The following is a 17,144-nucleotide window of genomic DNA, read 5'->3' on the forward strand; positions in this document are numbered from 1 at the left end:
GGGGCTGCCCTGAAAATGGGGGACAGCAGCAACAATGAGTTTGCGAGAGTTTATATTAGCTGTTGGGCATGAAATGTACGGTGGGGGAGGGACCATTAGGTTGATGTAATTGGGTGGAGAACTGCGACAATGTGGAAGCTGGAAAGTTGTTTCTAAGTCAGGAGGCTTCTCCTAAAGGGAAGCAGGGAGGGGCTTGGTGCTGGAGTGGAAGACGAGGCCAGCGGCTATTTTGTGCTGGTGCTTATTGTGTGCACAATGGCACCGGTCACATCAAAATCCTTCACTTATTATATTGTTGAATACACTAATTATCCTAATTTGATCATCACATATTGCACAGAGGTATTGATAGTCAACTCTGTGCCCCACAGATAATTACAATCAACTATATTACAGTAAAAATAAAATTTTTTAAAAAATCATAACCATTTTAAGTTTTGTTGCCCACAGTTAATTCCTCAATTTTGATGCTTTTTCTGAAAGCTTTTAAAAAACAACTATAATCCTAAAATGTTGTGTCTTGGAGGAGGTACATGGGAAGGATGGAAATGACTCCTCCAGTACAGATTTCTGATAGCCTTAGATCACACCATTGCACTAGATAAGAATTTCCAGAACCCTAATGAAGAAACACAATGGAATACTACTCTGCTATAAAAAAGAATGAAAAATTGCCATTTGCAACAACATGAATGGACCTATGGCCAGTTAGCTCACTTGGGAGAGCGTGGTGCTGACAACACCAAGTCAAGGGTTAAGATCCCCTTACCAGTCATCTTTCTTTTTTTTTTTTTTTAAAAAAAGCTCAACATCACTAATCATCAGGAAAATGCAACTCAAAACCACAATGAGATATCATCTCACTCTATTTAAAATGGCTATTGTCAAAAAGACAGAAAATAACAAATGCTGGCAAGAATGCAGAGAAAGGCGAACTTTATACACTGTTTGTGGGAATGTAAATTAGTACAGCCATTATTAAACACTGTATAGAGGTTCCTCAAAAAACTAGAAATAGAACTACCATATGACCCAGCAATTTTACTATTTTATATATATCCAAAGGAAAGGAAATTAGTATATCAAAGAGATATTTACACTCCCATGTTTATTACAGCACTATTCACAATAGCCAAGGTAAGTGTCCATTGACAGATAAATAAATAGAGAAAATGTGGTATTAAAAAAGAGAAAGAAAGAAAGAAAAAGAAAATGTGGTATATATACACAATGGAATACTATTCGTCCATAAAAAAGTATGAAACCCTGCATTCACAACAACATTATCAGCTTGGAGGACATTATGTTAAGTGAAATAGCCAGAATCAGAAACAGGAATACCACAAGTTCTCACTCAAATGTGGAAGCTAAGAAAGTTGATTGTGTAGAAGTAAAGAGTAGAATGGTGGTTACCAGAAGCTGGGGTGGGGGAGAGATAATGAGGAGTTGGTTAATGAATACAAAATTACAGACTGTTAGGAACAATAAGATCTAGGGGGCCGAGCCTGTGGCGCACTCGAGAGAGTGCGGTGCTGGGAGCGTGCGACGCTCCCGCTGCGGGTTCGGATCCTGTATAGGAATGGCCGGTGCACTCACTGGCTGAGTGCCAGTCACAAAACAGACAAAAAAAAAAAAAAAAAAGATCTAGGGTCCCATAGCACTTTGGGTGACTATAATTAACAACAATTTATTGTATTCTTTCTATTAGTTAAAAGAGAGGATTTTGAATGTTCTCAACACAAAAAATGATAAATGAGATGATAAATGTTGACAGACCTGACTTGATCATTACATATACTATGTGTGTATCAAAATATCACACAGCACCCCATAAAACTACAATTATTATGTGTCAGTTAAAAAATATTTTTAAAGAAACTTAAACAAAGATTATTGTTAGCAATTGGAAGCTAATGGAAACTTTCAAATAATTGAATACTTTTTTCCTATTTATTCTCCAACTTTAATAAATCGCCTTTTATTACCACTAATTTATTAACATAGTACCTAGTAAGAAATGAAAATGTGTCACTAAATAGAAAGTTCTTCTCTTCTATGGTGACTGATTTAATCAAAATTAGATTATAAAATTATTTTGGTTAATTTAGTTTTGAAATTTAACAATGTAAAATACCATCAAATATATTTAAACCTAAAACACGTAACTGAATTGCACAAATAGCATTTTAAACCAATATGTTTAGGTAACATGGATGTATTAATAACAATAATGCCTAAATAAATTGAATTTCATATATCTAATGTAGTCAATAGCAATGCTAGTACTCATAGTAAGAGTTGTTTCTTTTTAGAGAGAGTACACTATTCTCTAGTTAACTGGGAATGTATACGTTTTCTTTAATAGTTTTAATTTGATCTGTTAGTATTCTTTACAGGCTCACAGTTTTCAGATAAGTATTCACTAACTATTTTGGGTGGTTCCTTCAGTGGTACTACATTACATAAAAAGGCGAAATAATGACCTTTAAAATATTGCCAATTCAAAAACTGCAAAATTATCTTTGGTTCATCAAGGATTCTTTTTATTTTTCTTGGAAAAAAATGTGTATTATGTGAATGTGTGTGTGTGCCCTTGTAAACACAATTGGTGTCTAAGAGGCCTCATACCTCCTAGCTCTCTCAATTTACATTCAGTGGGTTCTACATCAGAAATAGCTACCTAACTAAATAGTCAACTAAATAAATAAATAAATATATAAGTTCAATGTCACAAGAAATAGCAGTGGATACAACTATTGTAATTCTGAAGATGCTACAAAACTATAAATCATCCTATATGAATTTTGGCTAGTTTAGCTTGGAGCTTTATAATTAGATCCCATTTCCATTGGAAACCAAAACAGTTCCCATTTGCCAAAATGTTTTTAAAAATCTCAATATTGTTAATTATGTTTTGAAACTCTCAGAATTCCTTTTATTTTCTTCAAGTGTGTTATATATTCTGACAATAATGAGTTAATAGGTTTCTGACTTCAACTCCTGCCAAAAAATAGTATAATACTGGACGAATATATGCAGTTGATGTTGTCAGTCCTTGGACAAGAAACAGAAAGGGCTATGAACTTTCACAGAAGAACAGCACAGTAGGTGAGGTCACATCCTACCAGCTTAATGCTAGGGCACTTTCCCATCCTTCACAAGGAAATGGAGCCAGGAAGGCTGAGGGTGGAGGCAACAGAGATCAGAGACCAGGGATTGGGAGGTGTCAGGAAATCCTGCAACTGCATCTTCTTAGCGGGCTGTCTCCGGGACAGGGGGTGATCCAAAGTATCTGAAAGGGTTCCCTTGGTCCCACTCACTGCAGGGGCAGAGGACTTCACCATTGCATCAGAGGTCAAGTGCAAACAAGTGCTATCAACTACTGAATCCCAGCATCTTTCTTCAGGTGTGGTATCTCACTTCTTCTTCCAGAAGGTTATGCCCTGCCTGTTGAACCCAAGTGGTACTGATCCTATGAGTAGGGACAGTCTCTGTCCTGACCACATCACAGGAGACAGCCAGGATAATGCCTCCACCTGGACTAGACAGCAGACACCGAGGCCTAAGCCAACCCAAACCCACACAACAGGATGGTTATGGATTCCCTGGCCTGGAATGGCAATGGAGGCTCCAAACTTCATGCTGGCACCAACCTGGTCCTGGTTTTCAGTCTGGAAAAACCTAAGAGCAGGCAAATGCGTAAGACACAGCCACAGGTGCATCCAATGAGTTGGTTTTTCATGACTCTAGAGGAGTGACATTGCAGGCTGGCCAGGCTACCCCCTTCAGCTGACCAGCATGGACTTTGAATAAAATGAAACGCAAAACAGTCTCAAAAGACACAGCTTTAGGTCTACTAAATGTAGAGACAATAAGATATCAAGTGTAAAATTAGGAAGTAGCTTTTGGTTGCCCAAGGCATATTGTGAAGTGAGAAAAGCATAGTGCAAATCGGTATACAAAGTATGACTTTATTTTCACTAAGATGAACAACTTGTATAGAAGCATATTTGAACATACGACACACATAGACACAATTCATGTGCACAAAAACATTTGCAGACACAATTCTATGAGGATAACACTATACAGTACTGCAAACCTTGGCTTCTGTGTTTGTTTTTACAATTCCGGCTAATCTAAATCTCTCTTTTAATTTTTTTCTCTATGCTGGTATTGCTCAATGCTTTCAAGAATGTCATTTTGGAGACAAAATCACAGGGACATTGTAGTCATATATTGATCTTAAAACTATCTCTTCTCAGACATCACGGCTAAAACTCTGAAGTTTTAACTTTTTTCACCATCCACTGATGTTTCACCATAGTTATTTCTGGCACTACCTTTGAATCACTACATAGGCATTGTTAATAGGTTTCTGTAATTTGTATTTTACAACTTTTTTTTTTTATAAATTTTATTTTGTCGATATACATTGTGGTTGATTATTGTTGCCCCTTACCAAAACCTCCCTTCCTTCTTCCCTCTCCTCCCTCCCCTGCAACAATGTCTTTTCTGTTTGCTTGTCGTATCAACTTCAAGTAATTGTGGTTGTTATATCTTCTTCCCCCCCCACCCCGGTTTTTTTTTTTTTTTTTTTTTTGTGTGTGTGTGTGTGTGTGTGTGTGTGAATTTATATATTAATTTTTAGCTCCCACCAATAAGTGAAAACATGTGGTATTTCTCTTCCTGTGCCTGACTCGTTTCACTTAATATAATTCTCTCAAGGTCCATCCCTGTTGTTGCAAATGGCAGTATTTCATTCGTTTTTATAGCTGAGTAGTATTCCATTGTGTAGATGTACCACATTTTCCGTATCCACAACTGTTTTTCTGATACTATATTAATTGTTTATGCAGAACACACCCTGAAGTCACAAGATAAATGATAATCACTTCCCAGCAATGACATGAACTTGTAAACTGAAGATACTGCCCATATCGTCAGGTGGAGGGCATCCTTTGCACACTTGCTCCAATTTTGAACACTGCAGACATTTCACAACCAAAATAGCATTTCTTTCACTGTTCCCTTTTCGATGTTGATGTCAAATTCCTAAAAGGAATTAAATGTAAGTGAGGATATCAAGTAAGGGATACAAAGTGAATAAAAGTGTTGCTCAATGAATTGGACACAATAATCGACTATATAGGCATGTGTATTAGTCCGTTTTGTGTTGGTATAACAGAACTACCTGAGACTAGGTAATTTATAAAGAACAGAGGTTTTATTTGGCTTACGATTCTGGGACAGCTGCATCTGGCACAGGCCTCAGGCTGCTTCTACTCATGGTGGAAAAAACGCAGGCAGTTGGCGGGTACAAGCAGATCACATGGGGACAGGAAGCAAGAGAGAGAGAGAGAGAGAGAGGAGGTGCCAGGGTCCTTTAAACAATCAGGTCTTGCGGGAACTAATAGAGCGAGAACTCACTCACTACCCCTCCTCCCCCACGGAGAGCATTAATCCATTCATGTGGGATCCGCCCCCATGACTCAATCAGTTTCCAACACTGCCACATTGGAGATCAAATTTCCACATGAGATTTGGAGGGGACAACACATCCAAACTCCATCGGCATGGGAATTGTTTCCTGTGAGAATCACAGACAGAAATTCACCTTCGTACTCCCACTTCAGGGAGGCACAACAGCTCTACTCTATCTTCCTCTTCCTGGCTCTATCTGGAGTGGCTTTGTGTGTTCCGAAAGCATACATTCAGAGACTGACGAAATTGACTCTTATGCTTCAGAGCGTGTGCATTTGAATTCCAACACGATAATGTTTATGAGTTTGTTTCCAGTGGAGTCATTTTGTGTCTGAATGACTTTATAAAACGACATGTACATTAGGATTTGTATCCTTTGGGAGCATCCGAGAACCTGCTGGTTTTCCCGAAATCTTAAAATAATGTTTCCAAACACTTGGGTGATCGGTTACAGAGAGTATTCCCTAGAAATCTGAATTCCCTAGGGTGAAACGAGACCTTCCTCTGCCTTAGAACAAGGACGCTCCATTTTTCTGAGCCCTCTGAGGTTAACTTTGGCCTCTTCTCCAGCAGCTCCTGTGGAAAGCGCCCCAATAGGGCCTTGGGAACTGTGGGAACTACATTACCCAGAAAACTCTGCGTCGAAAACACCGCGGTAGAACCAATGAGTGCTCAGAAAAGAGGCGTTTCCGTTTAGCACATAAGGTCGGGGCGGGACTTCCGGCGTTTTTACTCGTGGCGGACCTTTTGGCTGATCTTAGGTGTGTTCATCCGGGTCAGAAGATCCGTAGCAGTGGATCTGGGATGAGGTGAATGTACCGAAAAGACTCCAGAGGAGCCGTCGTCCCTGCTGTACAGAGGCGGTTCTGAGGCTCGGCGACGCCACCGGGGGTGACACGCGCCAGGGCCGGTAAGAGATTGCTGTGACGGGGTCCCTGCCTCAGTTTCCTGCCGTTCCTGGCCCCTCTCTGCCGGCAGAGTCCGATGGCGACAGCCACGCTGACGGACGAGGCTCAGGTAAATGCTGCGTCCACCGAGCCCTCACCCCCCTACTCACTCGCACCCAAATCCTAAAGCCCAGAGTGAGGGGCGCCTGCTCACGTCCCTGCAATCTAGGCCTCTTTGTCCGGGACAGTGAGGCGCTCGTGGGTGGGGTGCCAGTTTCTGACAGCCAATGTGATGGGGTGTGAGAGAGTGTGACAGGCAGAAGGACAGCTGATAAGACACGACGCTGAGCACTGAGGCATGCAGGTAAAAAAGCCAGCCTGATGACACCTAGCTCCAGTGCTAGGCAGGGATATAGGGAGACTGAGCCCTTCCAAACACCGATATGTACTGGCTCTTTCCGCGTTCTCAGGACTGTAGAAGAGATATGCAACCCATGCAAGGAAGTGGAGGGTGTCCCAGTCCCACAGTGGCCTTGACTCTAACCCGCATGTTTTTCCCCCAGTCCTTGGTTCTGGGAACCCTGGAGAAACTCCTAGGCCAGGGTCCTAAGTCCATGTTAGCCATTATATACAGGTGTTACTTAGTATAGAGGTGTTACTGGCATATAATATAAACAGCGTGAAACGTTATCCGAGAAACACAAGATAGGCAAAACCTTAGAAGTAATACTATGTTGGAAGTATTTAGGAAATCACAAGTCTTCTTGCTTTATGGTAGAAACAAAGAACAGGGAGTTAGGAGTCAGAACTTCAGTGACAGCCAGAGAAGATGGATATCTATTTTGGAGGTAATAGGAGGAAGTTTGAATCAGAGCAGGGAGTTGATTTTCCAAGGTCTTAATAGACTCCATCTGTCTGCACAGTAGAGAACAGACTGTGGGGTTGAAGCATGCTGTGGTCTGAATGTTTGTCCCACCAAAGCTCATGTTGAAACTTAATCCCCATTGTGACAGTGTTGAGACACGGGGCCTCTGGGAGGTGATTGGATTGTAAGAGCTATGCTCTCATGAATATATTAATCCATTCATGGATTAACAGGTTAATAAATGAGCGGGTTATCATGGGAGTGGCACAGGTGGCTATATAAAGAGAGCACATGAGCACGGTAACACACTTGCTCAGCTTCACTTGCCACGTGGTACCCTGCACCTCCTAGGGACTCTGCAGAGAGTTTGGACTTCCCAGCCTCCAAAACTGTAAGAAATAAGTTTCTTTTATTTATAAATTACCCAGTTACAGGTATTCTTTTATAAGCAACAGAAAACAGACAAAAGCAAGGGAGGAGGAAGGAAGATCAGGGTGGAGGCTACTGCTGTATTCCAGACAAGGGTTAATGGGCCAGAGTCGTGGCTAGGAGATATGGTTGGATTCTGTATGTGTGCTTTTAAAGGGGGCAACTAGATTACCTAATGTGGATGGTGAGGGAATGAAACAGAGTATCCAGAGAAGACCCCAGGGTTTTCTGTATTAGCAGCTATAGTGATAGAAGCTCTATCACGTGAGATGAATAAGTTGGTAATAGTTGTAATATTCACTAGGGATATCAGGAGGTTTGTTGGGCAGTGTTAAGAATCTGAGATCTTTCAGAGTCTACTAAGTGAAAGTGTTAAGAGGGCAGATGAAAACAGGTCTGGAAGTCTAGGGAGTGGTGAAGGATGCAGACATCTAAAATATGGCTATTGTGTGGACCAAGGTGGGTGTGCTGTGGGTCGCATATAGGAGGGGCAATCTCCAGGCTGTGGTTGTAAAATTGTTAGCTGGCCAAGAAAAGGAGAGCAAGGCCCATAGACAGGTTTTCTTGGTTGAGTACCTGGGTAATGGTATTGGCTGTCACAAACACAGAGGTAAGTGGCTATGAAGGGAGGGCTTGGAAAAGAAAGGATAGTGTGGCAGGTGGCTAGGAATCCCAAGTGAAGAATAGACATGAGATGGGTGCAATGATACAGGAGTAATTGAAGCAAGATGACACTCAGCCTGGAGCTGGTGCTTATTCACCACTCTGTGGATTCACCAGGATTTTGTGACAACTTTGATTTGACCTGGGATGTTTCACTTAGGCTGGAGGATAATGTCGTGGTCAAATGTGGTCATCTGTGATAGTTACTAGGTGTGGGACTGGACTTAGAATAAGGGTTAGGTAGAAAGAGGAAGGTTGTAACTGCTGAGGGGATGGTAAATGCAGCACAGAAGTGGAATATGGCCATGGGCATCTGTGGTCCACACGTGGTTCTGTGTGGTTCTATCTGGGTAAGTCTGAGGCAGGGAATGGAGCCTGATGGGGGGCCTTCATACAGGTTTTGAAGCTGCTACCACTACTGGAAGCCATGGGAAAACATGCTAATGGATCCTGTTTGAATTTAACAGGCATACTCCAGATGCTGTCTGCCAAGTTGTAGTGTAAGGCCAAAAATTAAGGCCTAGTATGTTATGCTGTTATGACATCTGGTGAAAACAGTAGTATAGCCTCAAATGGCCTGAATGCAAATTCCTCTCCCCACTCTGCTTCTGTGTGTGAGCTGCCTTAGCCAGATAAACTCTTCATATGAAGGAACCAGAGCAGCTTCTGCATAGCACTTTGTAGCAGCTTTTAGTTCCCTACCAGTCTTCAGAGTTATTTAAACAAGCCAAACCTATCCTCCTGCAGGAACGAGGGGGCACTTTTCCTTCTTGATACTACAGTGCTTCCATCCCACAGCCCCTGGTTCTTCACTCTTTTCTGGAGCAGTGTCTCTGTGTAGTACTGTGTGGAGTGTGGTATCCTCTCCCAGGCTATGAGTATATGTGATTGATAAATTGCTGTTGATTTCATCTGTCCAGTGTCAGGTGTCATGTGTTTGGCCGTCACCATAACTGTAGGCCATCCACTGTTTCACCCAAATAGCATGTAGGGAGGTCAGAGAGATGCCTGTGGTGTTGCACCATGAGGTGGTAGTGGTCATGGTCTTGTGGCTGTGGGATCTGGGCATGTGAGGGGTATGCAGTCTAAAAAATGATGTGCACTTGGAATATGCCTGATGGCTCCAGAGCAGTGGTATTGAGACTCAAATGACCTTGGTCATACTAGAGGAATATCCTGGCATGAGCAGATGGATCCGTCTATGCCAAGCCCACAGCTCAGACATATATTTGTCCACCTACCTCTTGTTACTGACAGCTGCAGCCAGCTATTAGTGGGCCCATGAGGAGACAACAGCACCTGGTTTCTTCTCTGGACTGGGAAATTTGGGAGTACTATGGCATGGGGTAGAAGTATGGGGGTAATAGGTTATAGGTTCTTGAGAGAGGAAATGTCAGTGGTTTCATCTGTCCCCATCCTGGCAGGGCACTGTGACCTTTGAAGACGTGGCCGTGCACTTCTCCTGGAAGGAATGGGGTCTCCTTGATGAGGCTCAGAAACGCCTGTACCATGATGTGATGCTGGAGAACTTGGCACTTATTACCTCCCTGGGTAAGATCTTCACACCTACCCCTGTGCCCTGAGCTTTTTCCCTTTCCCCAATGGCAGGCATGTTCTTCCTACATTGAGACCATGGGCACAACTTCCTTCCTTACTTCTCTGGGTGTTTGGTTTGGTTGGTAGGGCTGGAGTTGTAAATTGCCCTCTTTTCTCCTTGAGCAGCCAACATCACAGGGAAGGATTCAGCATCGGGTGTCTTGTAGTCAGTCTCATGGGTCTCATCTTCCTTGTCTGTCCCCAGCCAGGTAACTTTTTCCAGATCCAAGGTCCCTGTGTGCCCCAGGTTCTACCTTCTTCTTCTAGTTGACATTTCCTTATACCTGCCTGTGCCAGAAATTGCTGTCACTGACCTTGTCACCACTTATATGGACCATGGGCTGCTCCTACAAAACCCTTTTCTGAAGTTCTTTCTGTGATAGTTTTCTTTCCTGTGGACAATCATGTGCTGAGTCATTCTGGGCTGGTCATGAATGCTTGTATATCACAGATGTCATGTAGATACTCACATTAGGGGTTGGGGCAGACAACCCTTGGTAGTTCACAGGATGGCTATGATTCCAGCCACAGCAAAATAGTCTCAGAGGGATCCTGGCCCTGCAGGAGCACATTATATCAGGGCTATGTTCAAATCATACCAGAAACCTATTCTTTTTGACTAATATTTTGCTGTAGTGACAGCTGTGGCCAAAGTTCATTACTTCCTTTCATTCCTGTTCTTGACACTTTGCCAAGAGCTGACACTTTGTCAGCTCTATTGCTTGTCACTTGTACCATTCCATCCAGCTCAGGGCTAATTCACACATGTTTGGTCTCACCAATTTTTCTCACTGTGCCGTCATCAACAGTGCCCCCTAACGTTGCCCTCCACATATTGTGTCATGCATGAAGTGTGCAAATATTCTTAAACAGTCCATGAAGGCAAGCTGCTCTTTTGTTGTCACATTTTCTGGGGCCTTGTGGAAAAATGGAATTAAGAGATAAAAATAAATAGTATCTGTACCTGCCATTTACCAAGAAAAAAAACTTTATTTCTCAACGTAAGTTTAATCAAGTTTAAGACACTTTTTGTAAGCAATGATATGAGTCATTTAGTACATCCCGAAGGAACTGAGGGTCTTGAGAATTTAACCATGTCAATGCAATCTTTTTTACATTAGTAGCTGAAAAAAAATGGATGCCCTTTAAAGATTTATTAGGATTAGGAGACAAAAAGAAGTCAGAAGGCGTCAAATCAGGACTATAAAGTGGATGCCTACTGATTTCCAATCAAAACTCTCACAAAATTGCCCTTGTTTGATGAGATGAATGAGCATAAGTATTGTCATGGTGGAGAAGGACTCTCTGGTGAAGCTTTACCAGGTGTTTTCTGCTAAATCTTTGGCTACCTTTCTTCAAATACTCTCATAATAAGCAGATGTTTTGTTCCTTGGCCCTCCAGAAAGTCAGTAAGCAAAGTGCCTTGAGCATCCCAAAAAACTTGCATGACCTTTGTTCTTGACCAGTCTACTCTTGCTTTGAGTAGAACACATACACCTCTTGGTAATCATTGCTTTGATTGTGTTTTGTCTTCAGAATCATGCTGGTAATGCCATATTTCATCTTCTGTTGCAATTATTTGAAGAAATTCTTCAGGATCTTGGTCCCACTACTTGTTTAAAATTTCCATTGAAATCTCTGCTCTTGCAGCTCATTTGGGCACAACAGTTTGGCACTCATTGAGCAGAAAGTTTGCTCAACTATAATTTTCAGCCAGAATTGTGTAAACTGATCCAAATGAGTTGTCTGTAATGTTGGCTATTGTTTCTGCTGTTAATCATTGGTCCTCTTCAACCAGGGCATGAACAAGATTAATGTTTTCCTCACAAATTGATGTGGATGGTCTACCACTGCAGGCTTAATCTTTAACATCATCTTGTCCCTTTTTAAAATGAGTTATCCATTTGTAAACTGCTCACTTCTTTGGTGCATTGCCCCCATAAGCTGTTTATCAGCGATTTCACCATTCACCCACCCAGGTCCCACCATCAATTTGATGTTTGTTCTTGCTTCAATTTTAGGAGAATTCATGTTGTTCTGATAGGGGCTTTTTTCAAACTGATGTCTTATTCTTCTTAGTGCCTCAAACTATATTCTGTTCAGACGTGTTATAACAAGTTCGTAGGATTTAACAAGTTAGTATTTTGATGCAAAAAATTTTTGAAGTCTGTGCTTAGTTTTTTCATAATATGCATTTTTTTAGAGGAATGAGTTGCAGTCCCTGCCTCTTCTCCTGTGTCACATTCCATGGTTGAGACCTCCTCCATTGTGTGATCTTTAGACGCCCAGTTCTGTTACATGGCCCCATCCTCAACCCGATCACAACTCCCTGGCTCTGAAAACAATCCCATGGACTCAATTCCTGGGTTTGTCAGATGCGCGTTGGTCAACAGGCTGCTCCCTCCCCCAAAAGCCAATGTGTACATCACCAGTATTTCTTTCCTTTCAGGATGTTGGTGGGGAGCAGAGCATGATGAGGCAACTTCTCAGCAGAGTGTTTCTGCACAAGGATTGTCACAAGTCAGGACTCCCAAGGCCCATCCTTCTCCCCAGAAGGCCAACCCCTGTGAGATATGTGGTCCAGTCTTGAGAGATATTTTGCACTTGGTTGAACACCAGGGATCACATTATGGGCAGAAACCATACATAGATGGGGCATGTGAGAAATGGTTACAATTCACTACATACCTTCACCAGCACCAGAAGCAGCACATTGGAGAGAAACACTTCAGAAGCAACGTGGGAAAAGACTCATTTCTTAACAGCAGCCAATTCCATGTATCTGAGAAGCTCTTTACCTGCAGGGAGCTTGGGAAGGACTTCCTGGCCAGCTCAGGATGTCTCCAGCAACAGTCTCCTCACAATGAGAGTGCAGTGGCTTCTCAAAGTGTAAAAAGTCATTACAACTGGGGAGAATGCATGAAAGCTTTCAGCTACAAACATGAACTTTTTCAGCACCAGAGAGTCCTCAGTAAGGAAAGATGTTATGAGTGCAATGCATGTGGGATATCCCTTAGCACAAGCTATAGCCTCAGTGATCATTCAAGAGTTCATACTTCAGAAAAGCCTTATGAATGTGGGGAATGTGGGAGATCCTGTAGGCAAAGCTCTAGCCTCATTACACACCAAGAAGACCACATTCAAGTAAAACCTCATCAGTGTGATGAATGTGGTAAATTATTTAGCAGGAAGTATAACCTCATTATACATCAGAGAGTTCACACTGGTGAAAGACCTTATGAGTGCAACGAGTGTGGAAAATCCTTTAGCCGTACTTCTGGCCTTATTACACACCAGAGAGTTCACACTGGTGAAAGGCCATATGAGTGCAGTGAGTGTGGGAAATTCTTTAGCTGTAGCTTTAGCCTCATTACACACCAGAGAATTCACACTGGAACAAGACCTTATGAGTGCAGTGAGTGTGGGAAATCCTTTACCTATAGCTCTAGCCTCATTACACACCAGAGAGTTCACACTGGAACAAGGCCTTATGAGTGCAGTGAGTGTGGGAAATCCTTTATCCAAAGCTCTGCGCTCCTTAAGCATCAGAGAGTTCACACTGGAGAAAGGCCTTATGAGTGCAGTGAATGTGGGAAATCGTTTCGCAGGAGCTGTCACCTCATTAGACACTGGAGAAGTCACACAGGGGAGAGGCCTTATGAGTGCAGTGAATGTGGGAAATCCTTTAGCCAGCGTGCTAACCTTAATTATCACCAGAGAGTTCACAGTGGGGAAAGGCCTTATGAGTGTGCTAAATGTGGGAAGTCCTTTAACTTCAACTCTGATCTTGTAAAACACCAGAGTGTTCACAAGGGATAAAAATTTTTAGGTAACACAGATAGGGTTGTTATGGACTAAAAGGTGTCCTTGCAAAAATTATGTTCAATTATTAACCCCCAGTATGGCTGTATTTGTGGATAGGGCCTTTAAGGAGGTAAGTGAGGTTAAAGGGAGTCATAAGGATGGGGCCCTAGTTGAATATGACCAGTGTCCTTATAAGAAGAGGAAGAGACACCAGAGGGCTGTCTCTGTGTACATGCACAGAGGAAAGGCCATGTAACAGTACAGCAAGAAGATGACTATCTGCAAGTCAGGAAGAGAGCCCTCACCAGATCCTGACCATACTGATTTCCTGACCTTGGAATTCCACCATCAGGACTGTGATAAAATAAATTTTCTTGTTTAAGCCACCAATTGTATGATATTTTATTATGGCAGCTCAAGTTAACTAATATAGTTATTTTGGTTTAATGAGTGAGTAAAAATGGACAGAGGCTACCTTGCAGCTAAATTCAAAGGTGCCCCAGAAAGATAGGGCAGAAGGAACATTTTCCCAGTGAGTGGAGCTATGTGCTGGTCATCCATTGTCTGTGGAAGAATAAGTATCCCAAGGTGACCACGTATACAAATTTTATGTTAGCCAAATTTCCAGCCTACCTTTGTTTTTTTTAATTTCTTAATTTTTATTGAATCAAAATTAATTATACATATTTTGGGGGCTCAACATTGAGCATATATATGTTACAAATCGTAATTATTCTTTATGCCCCTTGTCCAATCTCTCCCCATCCCCATCTCCCTCCCCCCTCTAATTACCCTAGATTTCTTCTCTCCTTCTGGGAGAATAATGTTTACTCTGCTGATTTGTTGCCTAGATGATCAATCCAATGCTGAGAGGTGTGATCAGGTCCCCCAATATTATCATAGAGCAGATGCTTCTGTCACTCTGAAATGGGCTTTGTGGAGAGAGACATCCTCTTCTTTTCTTTATCTCTGCTGGTGACTCTCCTTGTGTCAATGCACTCCAGTGGCTGGTGGGCCATCTGCATGTTGATTGTGGGGTTGTGCCTGGTTGTGGGAGGGGAGTCCAGTCCCCTTCTCCATGCCTCAGTTCCCTAGGCAGGCCCCGAGGTGCTGGCATGGTGTGTCTGATTGTGGGAGGAGGGTCCAGTTCCCGGCTCCAAACCTTGGGTCCCCAGGTGGGCTCCAAGGCACTGGCGCAGTTTGCCTAGTTGTGGGAGGGGGGTACCAGTCTGCCTTTGGTTCAACTAAATTCTTTCATCTTTTGGAACCATGTCCTCTAATTGTCACCTGGAGGTGAGATCATGGAATCCAAATCTTTACCTCAGGGTTCAGATAATCACTTTCTACACCTACATGAATTCCATTACTGCAGCCACTGTTCTGGCAGCAAATGTGAATTTGCTAAGTAACTATTACTCTAGATAAGCACACATTATTAAAACGAATACACTCGGAAAATTCATTAAGAAATTTTATATGGTAAAGCAATTCTGCTTTCTAGGGTTGAAACAAATACAAAGACAGAAGGGAAATATGCTACAGGACCCAGAAGCATGTTGCTACCTCATCTACTTGCTTCAGTGCTGCGTAGAATCTCTCCTCCATGTTTTCTCTTACAGCTTGTCTGGATTACTCCTCAAATAGCTGACTAAATGCACTGAAATTTGCAATGTCCATTCTAAGTGCTTTATTCCATATGAGGGAAGAATACAGCTTTTGAGTGGACATTGAGCATCTCTGAAGCAATTATATGCCTTTGCTTGGTTACTTGTAATCATGATTTTCAAATGAAATCCTTAGGAGTATTTTACTAACATGTCTCTGATGAATGCAAGAAATAAAACTTCCTGTCTCATTTAAACAAAGGAAAGACATGCTTTAGAAACATGTCAGTGAAAGAGTCTGTGTTGTAACTAGCAAAATAATCATGGATGTAAAGAATTTAAATCCTTAACATCCCTGTACCAGGCAGCCACGAAATAAAAAGAAAATTTTAAGCCCTAAAAGTTAACCTATGTCTTATAAAATGTCTTATGAATTCATAGTATCTTAAGTTTTCATTAATATTTTGCTCCTTTCTCTTTGGAATTATCTCAGATAATTCTGAATCAATATAGGTTTTTACTTTTTTATTGTATCATCTAGAAGTCAGAAGACAAACCATATTATGACCCCACACACTTTGATGGATATCATCCTATTCCATTCATGGAGTACAGAATATTCTTAAACCCTGACTGTGCTCCCACAGAACTACTATAATTTGGGAAATTTAAGAACCTTTATTTGTTCTCAGGAAACTGCAATTTGTAAGCGGCAAAATATTTAATAATGAGAGTAATATCAGGATTTGAAGGCTCTAGTCTTTCCAATTAATGAAGCTTTTGTTAATTCTCATACCAATTTAATCGGTTTACTTGTTTATGACAAATTTCAAAAGTTTTGTGTAAAATGTTTACATTTTTTCCTACTCTCAATTTCCTATTGTGCTCTGTCCCTCTATTTTTTTAGTATTTTTATTATACTAGTAAATTCCTATTTTTTTGTTTAATTTTATAGTGATGCTAAATTATTTACTGAGAATTTTTGACCAATTCGTACATGCATGATGTTACAGCATATTTTCTCTTGTAAATCATTTACTCTATAACCAAGATTGAGAGCACAGTTATCAGTTGGTGGACTCTTCCAGAAATACAGTTGACCATTGAACAATGTAGGGGTTAGCAATGCTAACGCCCCCAAAACTTAACTGTTTAATTACTGATAAGCCTACTAGCAACCTACTATTAGAAACAAGGCAAGAACATCCCCTCTCAACACTGTTCCTTAACATAATAATGAAAGTCTTAGCTATTGCAATAACACAAAATGGGAAATAAAAAATATACCTTTTTGAAAGAAAAAACTGCCTTTGTTTGCAGATGACATAATCATTCACATGGAAAATCTGAAAGAATCAACAGTAAGAATCTCCTGTAACTAATAAGCAGTTATAGTAAGGTAAAGCCTTCAAATCCTGAAATTGCTCTTGTTATTAAATATTTGCCCTGTACAAATTGCAGTTTCTCAAGAACAAATGAAAGTTCTTAAATTTCACCTGATCATAACAGTTCTTTGAGAGCACAATCAGGATTTAATTAAGAAAAAAAAATCCTTGTATAAGTAGACCCACACAGTTCAAATCCATGCTGTTCAAAGGTCACCTTTACTTGGATTCATCTTCAAATGAACTAAGAAATTTTTTCTAACTAATTTTCTGCTTAACTGCTGAGTTTATTCTCTTCAGACCCTCCTTAAACCAATCTGATTTAGATCATGAAATAAAAAATGAGCAATGCTATTAGGATATGTTAGTCCATGTACCATAATTTCTGTCCTCATATTTAAGTTTTTGGTTTATTAATAGCAATTTT

At 41.2% G+C, this 17,144-nt stretch overlaps 1 protein-coding gene across 1 annotated transcript; it reads left to right on the plus strand.

Moving 5' to 3' along the window:
* The first annotated feature begins 6,251 nt into the window (after positions 1-6,251).
* On the plus strand, positions 6,252-14,108 carry LOC134371986 (zinc finger protein 256-like). Its single transcript, XM_063088979.1, has 3 exons — positions 6,252-6,501; positions 9,753-9,879; positions 12,374-14,108. The coding sequence occupies exons 1-3, from the start codon at positions 6,469-6,471 to the stop codon at positions 13,741-13,743; spliced, it is 1,530 nt and encodes a 509-aa protein (XP_062945049.1). The 5' UTR covers positions 6,252-6,468; the 3' UTR covers positions 13,744-14,108.
* The last annotated feature ends 3,036 nt before the right edge of the window (positions 14,109-17,144 follow it).

Source organism: Cynocephalus volans, chromosome 3 (assembly GCF_027409185.1).
Source record: "Cynocephalus volans isolate mCynVol1 chromosome 3, mCynVol1.pri, whole genome shotgun sequence".
NCBI lineage: Eukaryota > Metazoa > Chordata > Mammalia > Dermoptera > Cynocephalidae > Cynocephalus > Cynocephalus volans.